The sequence below is a fragment of the Grampus griseus genome (genome assembly GCF_964374135.1).
Source record: "Grampus griseus genome assembly, chromosome: 3".
In the NCBI taxonomy this organism is placed as follows: Eukaryota; Metazoa; Chordata; class Mammalia; order Artiodactyla; family Delphinidae; genus Grampus; species Grampus griseus.
In genome coordinates, this window is record NC_139019.1 from 161,539,544 (window position 1) to 161,556,317 (window position 16,774).

The window sequence follows — 16,774 nt, forward strand, 5'->3', positions numbered from 1 at the left end:
TTTTCTGTCTTTGGTGCAGAGGAGGGTCTGTGTCTTCAGTAACAGAGTGAGGTCTCCTCAGAAAGGCTTTTGACCAGAATGAGACTTAACTCGGCGGCATAGATTATGGCGATGAGATCGCTATTGAGCTTCGGAGCAGTGTGGGTGCACCCGTGGAGGTGACTCATAACTTCCAGGTGGATTTCGTGTGGAAGTCAACCTCATTCGACAGGTATGTCTGCCTCCTTCCCAGCCTCTACTTCCCTGCATCTACTTTGCCGTCACCTGCCCTTGGCGTGGCTGCTGCCTCCGGCGTCTCCGTGCTTCTCCTCCTCATCACGGAGGGGCAGGTCTGCACAGCAGCTCCACGGTGGTGCGTGCCACTGACCTGGAGCTTTCCTTTCAGGATGCAGAGTGCGTTGAAAACCTTTGCTGTGGACGAGACCTCCGTGTCGGGCTACATCTACCACAAACTTCTCGGCCACGAAGTGGAGGATGTGATCATCAAGTGCCAGCTGCCCAAACGCTTCACGGCGCAGGGGCTCCCTGACCTCAACCACTCTCAGGTTCTCCCCCGCCCCGGGGGCAGGAGGGTCCCGGACTGCAGAGCCTGCCCGGTGAGCGGCCCTCCGCCGTGCCTGCACCCCTAACGGCCACTTGTATCCGAAGGTTTACGCCGTGAAGACTGTGCTGCAGAGACCACTGAGTCTGATCCAGGGCCCACCGGGCACAGGAAAGACGGTGACCTCAGCCACCATTGTCTACCACCTGGCTCGGCAAGGCAATGGGTAGGGCTCTGCATGGCCCAAGTGGGGGAGAGAGGGAGGCCTGTCTTCCAGGAGGCTTCGGGGCCCAGGGTGTCTGGCATGCTGCATTCTATGCCGTTTGTATTAGATCTGGCCTTTGCGGTTGCTTTTAACAAGTAAACCTGCCATTCTTGTAAAGGCCGTAGTGGGTAGGTCCATCCTGGGTCGTGTTGTGCCTGCGTGCACCTTGGAGCTTTGAGAGGCTTTACAGTGCAAACGGGAGGTGAGGATGTTGGACTCGGGTGCTAGCGGTGGGTTGCTTGAGTAGAGTGAAGATCAGGAAGCTCCAGACCATCTGGCTCTTAGCTCCTTCAGCATCGTGTCACTCCCGGCTTTAGTCTTAGAGCTTGAGCTGGCTCTACCGCCTGTGATTCAAAACAACAGTCTTGGCTAATTCGACTTTCTCTGGGCGAGCACTGACATTTGCTCACATTGTGTTGAAGGCCCGTGCTTGTCTGTGCTCCAAGCAACATAGCCGTGGATCAGCTGACTGAGAAGATCCACCAGACTGGGCTGAAAGTCGTGCGGCTCTGTGCCAAGAGCCGAGAGGCCATCGATTCCCCGGTGTCGTTCTTGGCCCTGCACAACCAGATCAGGAACATGGACAGGTGGGTGTCAGGTAGCCGGCCTTAAGTGAGGTGTGTCTCCCCTGGGCAGGCCCTGGCGGCACACGCCTCCCTCTCATGTGCCCCTGTGTCTGCAGCATGCCGGAGCTCCAGAAGCTGCAGCAGCTGAAGGATGAGACTGGCGAGCTGTCGTCTGCGGATGAAAAGCGATACCGGGCCCTGAAGCGCACTGCCGAGAGGGAGCTGCTCATGGTGAACTCACCTGCCCTGCTGCCGGGGGAACTGGCCTGGGCCTTTGGGCGTTTGTCTTGTTCACTTGGGCCAAAGGACCTGCTTGGATACGTTAAGTCCACGATGGCACCTTTAGTTAGTTTGTTCTTTTGCATTTGAGGAGAGAACTCTGATACCCTCCTCCGTATGCTTTTCTGAGATCACACAGAGACATCTTGTTGAGGTAGATTCCACTTCCCGCCAGCCTCCCTGCTGCTGGGATCTTGGGAACCTGGTCCGTACCCGCGGTGGGGCAGGGGGCAGGTCTGGAGCGCTGTCTCCTGCTCTTTGCTGATGAACCAACCAGAAGTGGATCTCAGCCTGAGCATGGTGCCCTTGGCTTAGCGCTGCCCCTCAGAGGCTGTCTCAAGGCGCCAAGCTCTTTCTTAGGAGTGAAGCCCAACCACTTAGGATCTCGAAAGTTAGGGTCATTGCACCCTGGACAGATGTTGTCAGGGAGGGACCACTTATCTCCATAGTTGTTGAGGAGGGCGTGGACCGGAATGGTGTCTGTGTCCCGTCCTGCCTGCTTTGGGGATCTGGGAACATTGGCCGTGCAGGTGCCCTGATGCCTGGCGCACTCTCTTCCCCAGAATGCAGATGTCATCTGCTGCACGTGTGTGGGCGCCGGGGACCCGAGGCTCGCCAAGATGCAGTTCCGATCCATTTTAATCGACGAGAGCACCCAGGCCACCGAGCCAGAGTGCATGGTCCCTGTGGTCCTTGGAGCCAAGCAGGTGGGCCACAGCCCATCCATTATAGTCTTGTTTGAAAATTGGTGTGCATTCTCTCTTGTTCCAGTTCTGTGTAATTCTTAGTGCTGGGGGTTTGTTTTTAAGTGTCCTGTAGTGCTGTTTGATGCCCTGCCAGAGCACAGAGGGATGCACAGCAGGCCCTTTGAGGGGGTCTTCGAAGGGTGGACTTGGCACAGAGTGCCTTTGTGTGGGTTCTGAGTGCAAGTTTGCGTGTTCCATGTATGTGGTGGGCAGTTTTCCCACCCCCAGGCCATATCTTGCCACTTGAATTCACATAGCCGGGTGGTTGTATGGACCCTGGCCCTCTTAGTCCCCTGAGTGGACGTCTAGGCTGTTCCATGCTTGAGCTTCTTACCTGTGTGGGCCTTTCACCACAGCTGATCCTCGTGGGCGACCACTGCCAGCTGGGCCCCGTGGTGATGTGCAAGAAGGCGGCCAAGGCCGGGCTGTCCCAGTCGCTCTTTGAGCGCCTGGTGGTGCTGGGCATCCGTCCCATCCGTCTGCAGGTCCAGTATCGGATGCATCCTGCGCTCAGTGCCTTCCCATCCAACATCTTCTATGAGGGCTCTCTTCAGAATGGTGTCACTGCAGGTAATACTCGGCCCAGAGTGGGGGGCCTGGGGAGACAATACCTCCTGTCACTTCCTTCTTAAGTGGCCTTACGTGGTGACTGCTAGTGGGTAGGGGACGCCTCAGAGAGATGCAGTGGTCAGTGGGACAGAAAGTGCACTCTGGGACATTCTCGGGGTGTGGGCAAGGGGGAGCCTGTGTCCTTGTAAAATTCAGAGTCACTATGCGAGCATTTCCACCATTGGCGCATCACACACAACACACACAAGAGGGGGTGGCAGAGCTGACTGCCTGTCCCGCTCCTTCCTCTATCGGTGGTTCTCAAAGTCCGGGCCATGGGGGTCTCAAAGACCTCTGCACGACCAAGGCCAGACTACTTCTGTAGAAACACTGGGACATCGTGTGCCTTTTGGCTGTGCTGACACTTAAGCTAATGGTGCAGAAGCCTCAGCATGAGTCAGTGGTGCGACCAGGCTGCTGTGTGTCGTCACCACCACGCACCTGTGGCAGGCACCAGCCTGGGTGCACAAGCAAAGAGTACTCAGTTTACTAATCCCTGAGTGCATGTTCTTGTGATTCTATGTGTGATGGGAGAGGACGTTCTCCTAAGAAACTTGGCAGGGGTGTGAGGTGCTTGAAGGAAGGACTCACACACTGGTTATACAGACTGGGGTATTTAGCAGGCGTTTTCCCAAAAGTGACCAAAGTGAGCCTGTGGCTTCAAGGAAAATAACTGAGAATATTCATCACCAGTGATAAAATCTGAGAATTCACACCAAAATTAGAATTTTGGAAAACCCATGTCCCCTAGCATAAGCTGATCAAGTCTTCCCAATGCTGCATGGATTTTCTGATGAGATCTTTGGTGGTGACAGATGTCAGGTGCATCAGCCTTTGGAAGCTCTGCTTGACGGGGTGAGCAGGCACTTGCCATTCCAGTGGCCAGCAAGGGTGCTCCCAAGTCACTGGGGGGTCAAAGGCCATGCAGGTGCAGGGCAGAGTAGAAAGGCCATCGTCACTGACCTGCAGGGTGACCTCCCGTCCAGCTTTCCTGTAGAATTGGGCAGAATTCCACAGTAGTAGGAAAGGTCATAAAACACGCTTCCCTTTTCCAACCACGTGCATCTGTGACCATCCTCACATGCTGCAAGGGCTCATGGGAGACTGGGAACAGGAGTAGAATAAGCCAGATAGTGAAGTGAGTTGCGAAAATTCACTAAATATATATTTTAGTGGAAAATAGTTATTTTTCATAAAAAAATATTTGTAAGTTAATATGTTTATCTTTAAATGAATTTTAAAATATTTTAGATTTCTGGGTTTTAAAATACAATAAATATCAGTAGATGTAATCCATAAAAACAATAGCTGTTTGAACTCAACTTTTCAGAGTGTAAAGGGGTTCTGAGACCAGCATTCATTCAAGAACCAGTTAGTGTCTCATTAATGCCAGCAGCCCACCACGTCGGCCTGTTTAGCCCACGTTATAGGTGAGGAGACTGAGGCCGAAAGTGTGCGTGCCTGGCCAGGGCCCCATGGCTGCTGTGCAATGCAGTCTTGACACTTAGAATGCTGCTGGTCTGTTGGGTGGTGGGGCTAGAAAAGGCCAGGCCATGAGGAGCTTGTTTGTGATTCTCTGACGCGGTTGACACTTGTTGGGAAAGCCACCGCTTAACCGTGATTCACACCCTTGCCCACCTTGCTCCACCTACCTCCACGGCGTCAGCTCCGTAGGGCAGGGGTTGGTGGTGGTGGTTCACTGCTGAACCATCAGTGCCCATGAGTATATTTTTTTAAACTCTCTACTGAAGTGTAAAAAAGTGCCCAGATCCTAAGTGTTCAGCTTAGTGAGTTTTCACTAAGTGAACACACCTGTGTAACTAGCACCTGCATCTAAAAGCACAACCTGACCAGCTCCTTGCAGCCTTGAAGTGACCCCTGTCCAGGGCAGTGCGGGTGCCTGCCCAGACCCACGGACTCAGGATAGCCTGACATCAGTGGTGGCGGGAGTGTTTACACCACAGAAATTGGCCAGCACTGTAGATTAGCCCTCGCCTTACCCCCAGCAGGTGGTTAAGCGTTTGCCAGCAGTGAGCAGGTCACCAAGCTTGCCAGCCACTGCCCTCGCTTGAAAGGTTGAGGCTTTGCCTCATTTTCAGCTTGACATAAAAGGGATCATACGACGTGTTCTCATGGGTCAAGCTTCCTTCATCAGTGTTAGGCTATTTTCATGCAAAAATACCAGTTTTCTTACACTAATCTGTTGATCAGGTACAACTCCAGTCAGAATTCCCAAAGGTGTGGGTGGGGTATGTGACAGGACAAGCTGATTTTTTTAAATTGTAAGGACCAGGCACCCAAGACGAACATGAAGAGCCTGATGAAGGTGGCAACTCATACTAGGAGATGTCAGGAGTTAACAGTAAAGCTGCAGTCGCAGAGACACTGGGCACAGTGCCCAGCATAGAGTCCAGAGGCAGACCCATGTGTCCACAGGCCCTGGTGTGTGACAAGATGGGGTCAGCTCAACAGTGTCATTCTTTTTTTTTTTTTTAACCACACCGCGTGTCATTTGGGATCTTAGTTCCCCAACCAGGGATCAAACCTGCACCCTCTGCGTTGTGGAAGTGCAGAGTCTTAACCGCTGGACTACCAGGGAAGTCCCAACAGTGTCGTTCTTAAAAGCCAGTTGTAGGGGCATATGAGTCCCTTAAGGTACATCATAAAGCTTCTGGAAGGAAATAGAATATCTTCGTTACCCTGAGGCAGACACAGGTTTCTTTTTTTTTTTTTTTGCAGTACGCGGGCCTCTCACTGTTGTGACCTCTCCCGTTGCGGAGCACAGGCTCCGGACGTGCAGGCTCAGCGGCCATGGCTCATAGGCCCAGCCGCTCCGCGGCACGTGGGAGCCTCCCGGACCGGGGCACGAACCCGCGTCCCCTGCATCGGCAGGCGTACTCTCAACCACTGCGCCACCAGGGAAGCCCCCAGACACAGGTTTCTTAAACAGACTGCACTAACCAGTGAGATCTTTTCAGCCAGTGAGCCGGCTTCATCCCAGACACGGTGCCAGGTGTTCCTGGGAGTTTCGGTACTCGGTGGCCTGGCCCGGGCCCGCAGACCTGGGTCTTTTGCCTGGAGCCTGCGGTTTCCTGCCCCACCGTGTGCCTGCCCAGGATGGCATGGCCTCCACTCAGCTCTCCACCTTAGCTCAGTCCAGACTGCCTACACTTTCTTCTCTGATAGGATATTCTCTTTTTTTCTCCTCTACGATGACAGCGGATCGTGTGAAGAAGGGGTTTGACTTCCAGTGGCCCCAACCGGATAAACCGATGTTCTTCTACGTGACCCAGGGCCAAGAGGAGATTGCCAGCTCAGGCACCTCCTACCTAAACAGGTAGGCAGTGATTCATCTGTGGCGCCTCCTAGCTTCAGTGACGGCTTGTCCAGTGACTGCTAGCCTGTGGTCTTGTTTAATGTGGTGGTGAAACTTTTCCTTGTCTCGCTCATCCTTATTCTGTTCAGACACTTAAACCAACAGCCTACTCCAATCTCATCTTTTCAGCGTATGTTTTTATGTTGAGCAGATCCTTCCTAAGCCCACGCGTGAGCCTTTCTATCCCTCATGACTCCCTTGGTAAAGGATGGGCAGCCCAGCTGTGGCCGCACTGGGCAGGGCCTTCCCAGGGTCGTGCTGGAGGCGGAACTGCCCCTGAGCTTCCCACAGCCTCCAGCCTTGGTGGGGGGGCGGTCTCAGGAGCCCACAGGTGGAGCCTGGGAAGTGAAAGCCTGATTTTCTTAGGACGGAGGCTGCAAATGTGGAGAAGATCACCACGAAGCTGCTGAAGGCGGGCGCCAAGCCAGACCAGATCGGCATCATCACGCCCTATGAGGGCCAGCGCTCCTACCTGGTGCAGTACATGCAGTTCAGTGGCTCCCTGCACACCAAGCTCTACCAGGTGCGCGCGCCCAGTCCGGTCTGCTGGCTCCTACCCCAGGCACTGACCTTTGACCGCCTTGTAACAGAGGCGCAGTGAGCCGGTGGCCAGCACCTAGGGGCTCTGCAGGCTTCAGGTCCCAGGCTCATCGCTGGGATTTGATGGTGCATCTTAACACCAGGCTGAGCACACCAGGCTGAAGGGTCCTTGAAGGAAGCCTATTGGCTGACCGTGACCGTTGCCCCTGCAGGAGGTGGAGATCGCCAGCGTGGATGCGTTCCAGGGCCGCGAGAAGGACTTCATCATCCTTTCCTGTGTGCGGGCGAATGAGCACCAAGGCATTGGATTTTTAAACGACCCCAGGAGACTTAATGTGGCCTTGACCAGAGCACGGTATGGAGGACTGAGTCCTGTTGGGCCTTGCTGGTGGCTTCTCTTGCATAGGAGTCCTTCTGAGGCGCTGGGAGGGGTTGGCCCAAGAGGCTGCTCAGTGCCTGGTTCTTTTCCTATTAATTCTCATACCCCAGCTGCACCCTGGGCTGGGGCACAGGGCATGGTAGAGGGGCTTCGCCAGTGCTAGTGGTCAGAGGGCTCCCAGCAGCAATTCGGAAAGAACGTCTCACTCATGAGTTGTCTTTGTTTCTGTGTCCTGGTGGCTTTCTGTGGCCTCAGTCTCGAAGGAAATTCCATCCCAACAACGGAGTGTCCTTGTCAAGTTGTTTAATCCATGAGTCTAATGTTTTAGTCCTATTTGCCTTGTTCAGTTCTGGAATAAAACTTTTCTGAAATGGTGAGGGACCCAGAGGGCAAGGTGGACCCCGTGTTACCCCCATGTGACACCAGACAACAGCCACCATCGTACCAGCCCCAAGCAGGGCTCACGTTCGCATGTTGGTCCCTTCCCCACTGAGGGCACCTTGGTTTTCGTTTGTTACCCCATTTGTTTTGTGGCCAGCTTTGGCAGGGGCGGGGGTGGTCCCAGCACAGCCTGATGGGTGTGAGCATCCATTAGCAGCTCAGCTTGGGCCTCGAGTTACATGCCCGGCCCATAAGGGGTCCCGAAGCTGCTGTGGAGCCTGCCTGGGCCACTTATGACATAGTGCCCAGGAGGCTGACTCGTGGTTGCAAACAAGGAGACTCACTCTGAGCTCATCGGCCCACAGAGGTGTTTTGACATCTGGGCTCCACAGAAATCTGCCCTCAAATAAACCCAGGTGTAGGCTCGGCAGCTACAGGGTGGGCTCCAGTGAAAGTCACCTCAGCTCGCAGTTACCCACCCGTCCCCAGCATTCACGGCGGGCACTGGCACAGGCGGGGCAGGCGTCTGGTTAGGGAGGTCGAGGGTGGCACCCAAGGCTCCTGTGTGGCAAGAGGAGGGGTGCCTGGTGGGCGGGGTGCCAGGAGAGCTGCCTGGGCACCTTTTACTCTGGACTTGGGTTTCGAGTTCGTTTGCTCTTGCCTTGGACCAATCTGCGTAGTGCTCTGCTCACTGTGCAGCCCTAAGCATGGCACTCTTTGTGCCCACGTCTCGCAGATATGGGGTTATTATTGTGGGCAACCCAAAGGCCCTGTCCAAGCAGCCGCTCTGGAACCACCTGCTGAACTACTACAAGGAGCAGAAGGTGCTGGTGGAGGGGCCGCTGAACAACCTGCGGGAGAGCCTCATGCAGTTCAGCAAGCCCAGGAAGCTGGTCAACACCATCAACCCGGTGAGGGCCAGCCGCGGGCAGGGGGCGGGGAGGCGGGGAGGAGACTGCTGGGAACCCCGTCCTCCCCAAGCCAGTGTTCCAGGCACGTGGCAGTGAGCGATGGCAGGTGTGACACGTGACTAGTGTGAGCTGAGGGTGCGCCGAGAGTGTCAGTGTGTGAACAGGAGCCATGCATGCCGGTCTGTCCCCACAGAGCCCCCCCACGCCAGGTCTCCCTGCTGTTCTGAGGCCTTTCTGGCCTTGGACTTCATGGGATGCTACGTCACAGGTGGCACCTAGGAGTCAGACCCAAGCAGTTAGGGAACTTGGCAAACCCAAGGTGCTCTGGGGGCCTAGGGAGTGGATGCTGCTTGAGCTGAAGCCCAGAGACGGAAATGTTTGGCAACAAAGACCAGGTCAGGTGAGGAGGGGCAGGCAAGGCCCAAAGCACACAAGGCCCAAAGCCGGCAAGCCTCGGGGTAGTCCTCAGTGCAGCCTGGCCACCTCCCAGGCCACCAGATCTTTGGAAGTTCTTCCTTGTGTCAACATGATAAATTCCTCACTTATCTAAACCCTTTGCAGGGAGCCCGCTTCATGACAACAGCCATGTATGATGCCCGGGAGGCCATCATCCCAGGATCCGTCTATGACCGGAGCAGCCAGGGTGAGTCTCTGCAGGGGACCGGACCGGCCCCACAGTTGTTGACCGTTCCCACACCCACAGCTTCCAGCCCTGTTACTCCTGGAGTGGCCTCCCAAGCCTTGGTCCACAGAAGCCTGTTTGACAGAGTTTTCTCAGCTTCCCTTGTCAGAAATCAAATAATTGGTCTTTAGCCATTTCTAAAAACCAGATGTTTTTAAAATAATACAGCTCAATGGACAGCAGTTTCTCAACAAATACCGCACGCAGCTCAGCCAGTTTGCCCCTGTGCTCACACCCCACCTTGCCTGCCCTTCGCTCGCCTTCTCAGTGGGGGTGTCACACCCACCGCCTCATTTCAGGTTTCGCGGCTTCCCCAAGCTTCAGCTCCATCTGTCAGACCTCAGGGTTGCACATGCCCGCTTTTCCTGTGTGAGGCTTCCGTATGTACTGGGGCTGAGCCTTATCCTGCTGTTGGGGTGACGACTCTTGCCTGAGCCAGTCTGTAGACGGTTCCCATTCATCCCCCAGATCCCTGCCTCCTGGGACCCTTCCCTGCACCAGCCCGCATGGAGGGTGACTGCCTCACCCATGACTCTGTGCCACCTCCCCGAGTTTCACATTGGCCTTAAACCTCTCATGTGCTTGCCACTCACCCTGAGGGCAGGCGCACCCCAGCTGCTCCTTTTCCACATTAAATTGGCAAGGCCCCTTTCCCTGCCCCAGTGTTCTCCCTGTCCCTGGGCTCAGACAGGGATTGTGTTTTTTTGTTTGTTTTTGTCTGTTTAAATATTTATTTATTTATTTATTTACTTATATTTGGTTGCGCTGGGTCTTGGTTGCGGCAAGCGGACTCCTTAGTTACAGCACATGGGCTCCTTAGTTGCAGCACGCGAGCTCTTAGTTGCAGCATGCATGTGGGATCTAGTTCCCTGACCTGGGATCAAACCTGGGCCCCCTGCACTGGGAGCGCAGAGTCTTAACCACTGCACCACCAGGGAAGTCCCAGGGATTGTGTTCTTGAAGAACAACAGATCTCTTATCGCCACATCTGACGAGTCCCTGTGTGGCTGGGGGTTTCCTGGGTCCATACTTCATCCCTGATGCCACCGTGGGTCTGGCTACACCCAAGGTTGCCCTGGGGGCTTTTGCTTTCAGTGAGATCTGCTGGTCTGTCAAGCTTGGTCTTTTTCTTTTGATTGGGGGGTGGCAGGGTGGCAGTGGTAGCATGTAATATGAATATAACATTTGCCATAAAAGGTTTTTTTTTAAGAAATTAGAAATGCATAGCGGTTTCAGTTTTTCAGATCCCCATGGGCCAGTGATTCTCAGAATCCCCTGGGAGAAAAGGTGCCTTCCCAGGCACCAGCCTCAAGGAGGCTATTGGGTGCAGGGAGGGGGAGGGGGTTGAGTTGTGAGATTCTGCATCAGGTGACTTTGCCGTTAGGGACGCACCAAGAAACGCTGGGGCAGACAAAGCAGTGACAGGACCAAACAGACATTTCAGCTGTGGGCAGGCAACAGATTCATCTGGATGCAGTGTGATGCCTGCCATTCTCCTTGTGTCTTATAGGCCGGCCCTCGAACATGTACTTCCAGACCCATGACCAGATTGGCATGATCAGTGCTGGCCCCAGCCACGTGGCTGCCATGAACATTCCCATCCCCTTCAACCTGGTCATGCCGCCCATGCCGCCACCGGGGTATTTTGGACAAGCTAATGGGCCAGCCGCAGGTGAGCACTGAGTGGCATCCCATGGGGAAAAGCAGTTTGGCCTTGGAGTTTGTTCACATCCAGGCTTTGAGCAGGAGTGCTTGTCTGTGAGGCTCAAAACCTCGTTCAAGGAACCCTGGATGGCTGTCTTTCAGGCCGGGGCACCCCAAAAGGCAAGACTGGTCGTGGGGGACGCCAGAAGAACCGCTTTGGGCTTCCTGGGCCCAGCCAGACGAATCTCCCCAATAGCCAGGCCAGCCAGGATGTGGCGTCACAGCCCTTCTCACAGGGCGCTCTGACCCAGGGCTACATCTCCATGAGCCAGCCCTCCCAGATGAGCCAGCCCGGCCTCTCCCAGCCTGAGCTGTCCCAGGTGAGCCCTCTGCCACTTTAACTTGAGACGTCTCACACCCACAGAAAAGTCAGACCAGCCCAGGGAGCCCTCTTCACACATGCAGACCCCGTGACACTTACCCCTAAAGACCTTAGCAGGGGGACTGTAGGTCTAGAACATTCCATCCACAATACTGTCCTGGGTAGCGTGTCTCCAATGGTGAAGTAACCAGTGTGGGTTTCCTGCCACTTAGGCTTGAGGATAGGTTTCCAGATTATTCCCTGCGGCTGGTGATGGGCTGGACGCAGAGCAGGTTCTCAAGCCTGGGAGGGTGACTGCGCATCCTTCGACTGGGTGCTCATCTCTCCAACCTTGTCTTCCAGGACAGTTACCTTGGAGATGAGTTTAAGTCACAGATTGATGTGGCGCTGTCGCAAGACTCCACGTACCAGGGGGAGCGGGCATACCAGCACGGCGGAGTGACGGGGCTGTCCCAGTATTAGAAGGCAAGCTGGCCTCTGGAGGAGGTCTTCGCTGGGATCTGGACTTGTAGGAAAATTTGGGAAATATGGGAGTCTCAAGTCCTCGAGGGGCCAGTGCATCCTGTCACCTGTCACTCTGGGTCCCTGCACCTCTTCTTAGTGTCTGGGGGATGTGAACTTCATGCACACCGTCTGTGCCACGGTCCTCTCCAGAGAGAATCTTAGAGCTGCTCCTGGTGGGCAGCCAGGAAGTGGACGTACCCCTCGCCCTGACGAGGCAGGTCGTGAGGGTGGCGAGGGCCCCAGCTCCTAGGTGCACGGGTGCCTCGGGGTGCTTCTAGGTGCCCGCGAGGGTCCTGCCTCATGGTTCTCCATCTGTAACAAGGCCGAGCAGGGCAAGCATAGGCCTGGGGCTTGCTCCTCTGCCCCTTCCTGACTGTGTGCACGGAAAGTGGGATGCAGTGATGCTGGGAGAAGGGGCCTCATGGTTCTCCATCTGTAACGAGGCCGAGCAGGGCAAGCATAGGCCTGGGGCTTGCTCCTCTGCCCCTTCCTGACCGTGTGCAGGGAAAATGGGATGCAGTGATGCTGGGAGAAGGGGCGTACCGCTGTTGAACAACACAGGCTCAGCAGCCTTAACTCTTGGCTGCCTTCTCTCCGGGTGGGAAGTCATTGGTCTGGGTACCCGGCCGGTCGCTGAGGTCATGTTTAACACATGAGGACGCAGGTGCCAAGTGGAGTCGGGGAGAAAGCCCCGTCCGTGCCTTCTGGGCCAGGCCCGGGAGCTGCCCCAGCTCCCACTTTCTCTGAAGCCTCTTGCCCTCCCTCCCTCCCCAACAGGTGGCAGCGGAAGAGCTAAGCTACGTGGCTTAGTCCATCAGCATCTTATTCTGGGTAATAAAAAATAAAAATAAATGGATACCTGTTTTCCACTGCTAAAACTGAAGCACCACTGTGAGCAACAGGAGAGGGAGAGGAGTACCCGAGGGAGAGAGGAGCCCGAGACAGAGCGAGCGCCCACTGCTGGCACGTGGCGGCGAGGAGACGGAGAAGGGAGAGCGGGAGGTGGGGCGGCCACGGAGGACCGCCCGCCAGCGAGCCCCGCCAGCCCCGCTCGCCGAGGAGCCCAGCGCTCGCCCGCTGCGTCCACACCTGGGTCTGCGACCAGGGCGGAGGGAGGAAGACCCTCATCTCAGAGTAGCCCTTTCCTCTGTTCTTTTCTTTCTTTTTCTCTTTTATTGAAAGGGGACTACGTTTTAGCAGGAAAAACTACGCGTTTCTGTGCTGAGCAGGCTCCTTGCGGTGGCGGCCGTGCCGGGAGAGCCCCTCAGAGTGGGTTCTGTCCACGCTGGCTCTGATATCGCCGCGCTCACAACTGCCTGTGTTCTAGGAGGGTTTTCATTTAAAGAAAATATGGTGGTTTGTGTTTTTCTGTTTGTTTTTTAAAGATTCTTTCAAAGGAGTACTGAAAAATATACTTTCCTGAATTTGTCTCTCAAATCTTAGTGGTGGACCTGGGAGATGCGAGAAGCTTCCAGAAACGAAGTTTAAACATGCCAAAACAACTCAAGATTAGGATCAACACCTGTGACGGGAGGAGGATTTTTTTTTTTTTTCCAGTTTTAGCTTCCAGCAGCTTCTCCCTGTACGTCAGGGCAGTGAGGGAGCATGGTCCCGGGCCGGGCAGGCGACTCCGTGGTCTCTGCTGGACTCCGAGAAGCAAAGCGCTTCCCGTGTGCCGTGGACTCGGCCCCGCAGGAGGGGCCTCGGGCAGGACTGGCCGTGAGGCCAGAGGGCAGGAAGATGGCAGTTCCCTGGCCAGTGGCTCCTTCCCCAGGGTCCTTCCTGAGGATTTGGTGGAAAGCACTAGCCAGGAGGATCTGTCCCCGTTCCCAGGGAGGCTCCCACCGTCGCTGTGGCCAGTTAGGCTCACTGAATGCCCCATCCCCTCTTGTTCCCCCACCCTACCTGACTAGTTTGGAGCCCTTCTACCTGTGGGCACAGTTTTGATGAGGTGGGGTCATTTTAACTTTGGCGGGGAAAGGGGATACATTTCTGAAATAAGTTGGTTCTGTGCCGAAGGGCTTGAAGGAGTTGTCACATCACGTGGTACAAGGGGCCTCTGCCTGGGTCTGGGTTGCAACTTGCATTTATTGTTGCTGGTGGAGTCACCCCCAGCTCTTCGCACACCGCGACGGGGATTAGCCTCCCTGGCGGGACCTAGTTGGGGACTGTCTAACCCTAACCCTGCCTATCCAGGCCCTGATGACCCTGACCCCCAGCATCCCCCTCCCCATGTGCCTTATCCCAAAGCCTCCAGATTCCAGCTGGTACATGGGAGAGACGGGGGACACACAGGCCACCTTCCTTCTGGCAAGGCCTCTTATTTATTACCATTGCTGTAGTGCTTTCGGTTCCCACTTCTTTTGGTAGCTGCATAGAGTTTGGATAGGTTTTTGCTATGACCCCTTGTGCACTGTCCCCATGGGTGACACACCCACCCACCCTGTTCTGTTCCTTGGAATGCTTTGCCTCTGCTTTGTGCTGTTTGCTTTTTTCTCCACCTTAGCAACAGTTGCTATGAGTCCCCCAAATCAAGAAGCATCTGTACCAAGGCAATGTAACTTTTTGATTTTCGGTCAATTTGTTTTAACTTCTTTTGTCACCAATAAAATCTTAATAAACAGCTCTGCATTCACACTGGGGCTGGATAACTACAGGGGGTGGCAGAGCACTTGGTTTGGGGTTCTGCCTGGTTGGGGGTGGGGGATTCGGAGCCACCTCAACGGCAAAGCTGAGATGGGCCAAACCTGTGCAGCAGGGACGGGAGTTGGGGAATCTGGGCCTACGCAGGGTCGGTTCCTGGGGCCCGTGTACATTAGACGTTGGGCCCCCTAGAGATGGGTTCTGGGAAGGCTGCGCCGGCGGCGTCACTTGTAGGACCTCCACCCACCATCCTGGTGGTCGATGGTGATGGACATAGCTGCTTCCCTCCCCACTCCCAGGTGACAAGACCCGAGAAGGCAGCAGAGCGGACCACGCAGTGTTTATTGTTGCCCTCTCCCGCCCGCCCCCGGTCAGCGGCAGCCGCACTCATCCACCACCATGTCTTCGTAGTGCCGCAGTACCACGTTGTCGCTGTTATCGAAGAAGAGCACGGAGATGGGCGACAGGCGCGCGGGCACGCAGCAGGGAAGGCCGGCGGCGGCGCTAGGGGCGGCCGCGTGCATGAGCGCGCGCAGCACAGCGTGGTTGAGCGCGGGCGTCCCGCCGGGTTCGGACAGTGCGGCGGGCAGCCCGCACTTGCCCTGGCAGTAGTTGGCCAGGAAGCCGCGTGGCGCGATGACCCAGCGGTGCCAGCCCACCTCGCGGAAGCTCACGTAGAGCCGCCGCGCGCGACACGCGCCCCCAGGGCCGCCGCCCACTGCGGGCTCGGCCTCGCGCCGCGGCCGGGCCAGGGGGTGGCACAGGCGCGGGTCGAGGGTCACCAGCAGCAGCGAGGCCTCGGCCAGGCTCGCGCAGGCAGCGGGAGCCCGGGGACGCAGCGCCAGAGTCAGGCGGAGGCTGCGCGGCGCCGAGGTGTTGCGGGCCCAGGCGGCGCCCAGCAGCTCGGCGCGCACCGGCATTCCCAGGGCGGACACCGCCTGGCGGAGCACCACCTGCCCGGGGCCCGCGCCCGCCGGCGCCACGCTCAGCTCCCAGCCGCCCGCCGTCCCCGCCGTCGCCTCTGTAGCCGCGAAGCGCAGCTCCAGGCGGGCCTGGCTCGGGCGCTCGGCTGGCTCCACGGCCGACAGGTCGAAGACGACGGTCCACTCAGGGCACTGTCCCGCAGCTGAGGCGGGCTCCGGGGGCCGGGCGGCCGCGCCTGGGGAGGAAGGGAGAGGGCTCGGCTGGCGCTGGGTCCCCACTCGGTGCCGACCGGCCCGCGAATGGGTCTTGGTTGGGGACAGCGGGGGAAGGTGAGCGACCGGAGCTGGGGGTCGCACCATCTGTTAGAAGGCGTCAAATGGTGTGAAGCGGCGGTGGGTGAGGGAGATGGAGTGGGGGCAGGGCGTCACTTGCAAGGAAGAGGCCCCGACCAGTGTAGGGCGGCCAGCCCGCCGTTGGGGACATAGGCGGGGGTGGGGAGGTGGGGGGGGGGGAAATGAGCGAACGCATGGGGCTAGTGGGGAAGCGATGCTAGGGCGGGTGGCATCTGCAGGAAGGCATCAAGTGGTGTGAAGCGGCAGAGGGGGTGGGATGGAGTGGGGGCAGGGCTTCAGCTGCAAGCAAGGGGCCCTGCTCGGTGCAAGGGAGCCTGGCCTTCGGATTACTCCCCCACCCCATCCCCTGTCCCGGCAGGTGTCCACGCGGAGGAGCTGAGGGAGTTCAGAGGCCCAGGTTGCTTGCGGGCTGGACGGGGAGGGTGGCGACCCTCAGGGCTCTCCGGCCTTCCTCACGCGCCGCTGGAGGCTCGTGGCGGGCTCGGGGCGCCCAGCGGGGTATCGGCCTCCCAGACCCACGCCCCCAGCGCAGACCCCACTCACCGCGGTCCGGGACGTGGCGCACGATGTTTCCGGCGACCCCCAGCTCCTCCATATGGCACGGCCGCAGGGTAGTCCCCAGGGGCGTCCTCCGAGGGCCCGCCCTGGCCTCCTGGTGGTCCCGGCGGCGGAACAGGCGCCACATGACAGGGGGTACAGGCCGGGACTTGGGAGCGCCCCGGGGCACGTCGGGAAACCCGAGAGCCTGGAGTAGGGCGGCGGCGGGGCCCGGGGGCGCGGGGGCGCGGGCCGGGGGTGACGAGGGCAGCAGCATGGCCAGTAGGAGAAGAAGGACGTGGCGGCCCGGACGCCGGCACAGCGGTGGCATCTTCGTCACAGGCGGCGGCCGGGCGAGTGCTCAGGGGCTGGTGGGCTCCGGGACCTGCGGGCTGGGGGCGGGACCGGGGTCCCTGGAAAGACCTGGGCCAGGTCAGGGTCTCGGGGGGCGTGGCCGCGATCCTGAAGTCGAATAGGGACCAATCACGGGGGCGGGGTCTCGAGGGGGCGGG

The 16,774-nt window shown here is 57.5% G+C and overlaps 2 protein-coding genes across 3 annotated transcripts in view; one reads left to right on the forward strand and one right to left on the reverse strand.

Moving 5' to 3' along the window:
* The window catches only part of UPF1 (UPF1 RNA helicase and ATPase), a gene marked incomplete at its 5' end in the record, with an annotated part of 35,990 nt that extends 21,561 nt beyond the window's left edge, over nucleotides 1-14,429 (forward strand). For both annotated transcript variants that reach the window (XM_082650683.1, XM_082650684.1), the window contains 16 exons: nucleotides 103-211; nucleotides 386-545; nucleotides 649-767; nucleotides 1,229-1,393; nucleotides 1,489-1,603; nucleotides 2,215-2,358; nucleotides 2,754-2,967; nucleotides 6,226-6,343; nucleotides 6,749-6,905; nucleotides 7,135-7,277; nucleotides 8,419-8,593; nucleotides 9,155-9,236; nucleotides 10,786-10,947; nucleotides 11,082-11,299; nucleotides 11,644-11,766; nucleotides 12,583-14,429. In XM_082650683.1, coding sequence (XP_082506809.1) covers nucleotides 103-211; nucleotides 386-545; nucleotides 649-767; nucleotides 1,229-1,393; nucleotides 1,489-1,603; nucleotides 2,215-2,358; nucleotides 2,754-2,967; nucleotides 6,226-6,343; nucleotides 6,749-6,905; nucleotides 7,135-7,277; nucleotides 8,419-8,593; nucleotides 9,155-9,236; nucleotides 10,786-10,947; nucleotides 11,082-11,299; nucleotides 11,644-11,763 — 2,201 coding nt within the window. In that variant the 3' untranslated portion in view covers nucleotides 11,764-11,766; nucleotides 12,583-14,429. The remainder of the gene's footprint in view (nucleotides 1-102; nucleotides 212-385; nucleotides 546-648; nucleotides 768-1,228; nucleotides 1,394-1,488; nucleotides 1,604-2,214; nucleotides 2,359-2,753; nucleotides 2,968-6,225; nucleotides 6,344-6,748; nucleotides 6,906-7,134; nucleotides 7,278-8,418; nucleotides 8,594-9,154; nucleotides 9,237-10,785; nucleotides 10,948-11,081; nucleotides 11,300-11,643; nucleotides 11,767-12,582) is intronic.
* A 390-nt stretch (nucleotides 14,430-14,819) lies between these two features.
* GDF1 (growth differentiation factor 1) lies at nucleotides 14,820-16,707 on the reverse strand (the record flags this gene model as incomplete). The annotated part of the gene is made up of 2 exons (XM_082650712.1): nucleotides 16,269-16,707; nucleotides 14,820-15,607 (listed from the first exon to the last, which is right to left on the reverse strand). Exons 1-2 carry the CDS (start codon nucleotides 16,591-16,593, stop codon nucleotides 14,820-14,822), a joined length of 1,113 nt encoding a protein of 370 aa, XP_082506838.1. The 5' UTR covers nucleotides 16,594-16,707.
* Between the last annotated feature and the right edge of the window lie 67 nt (nucleotides 16,708-16,774).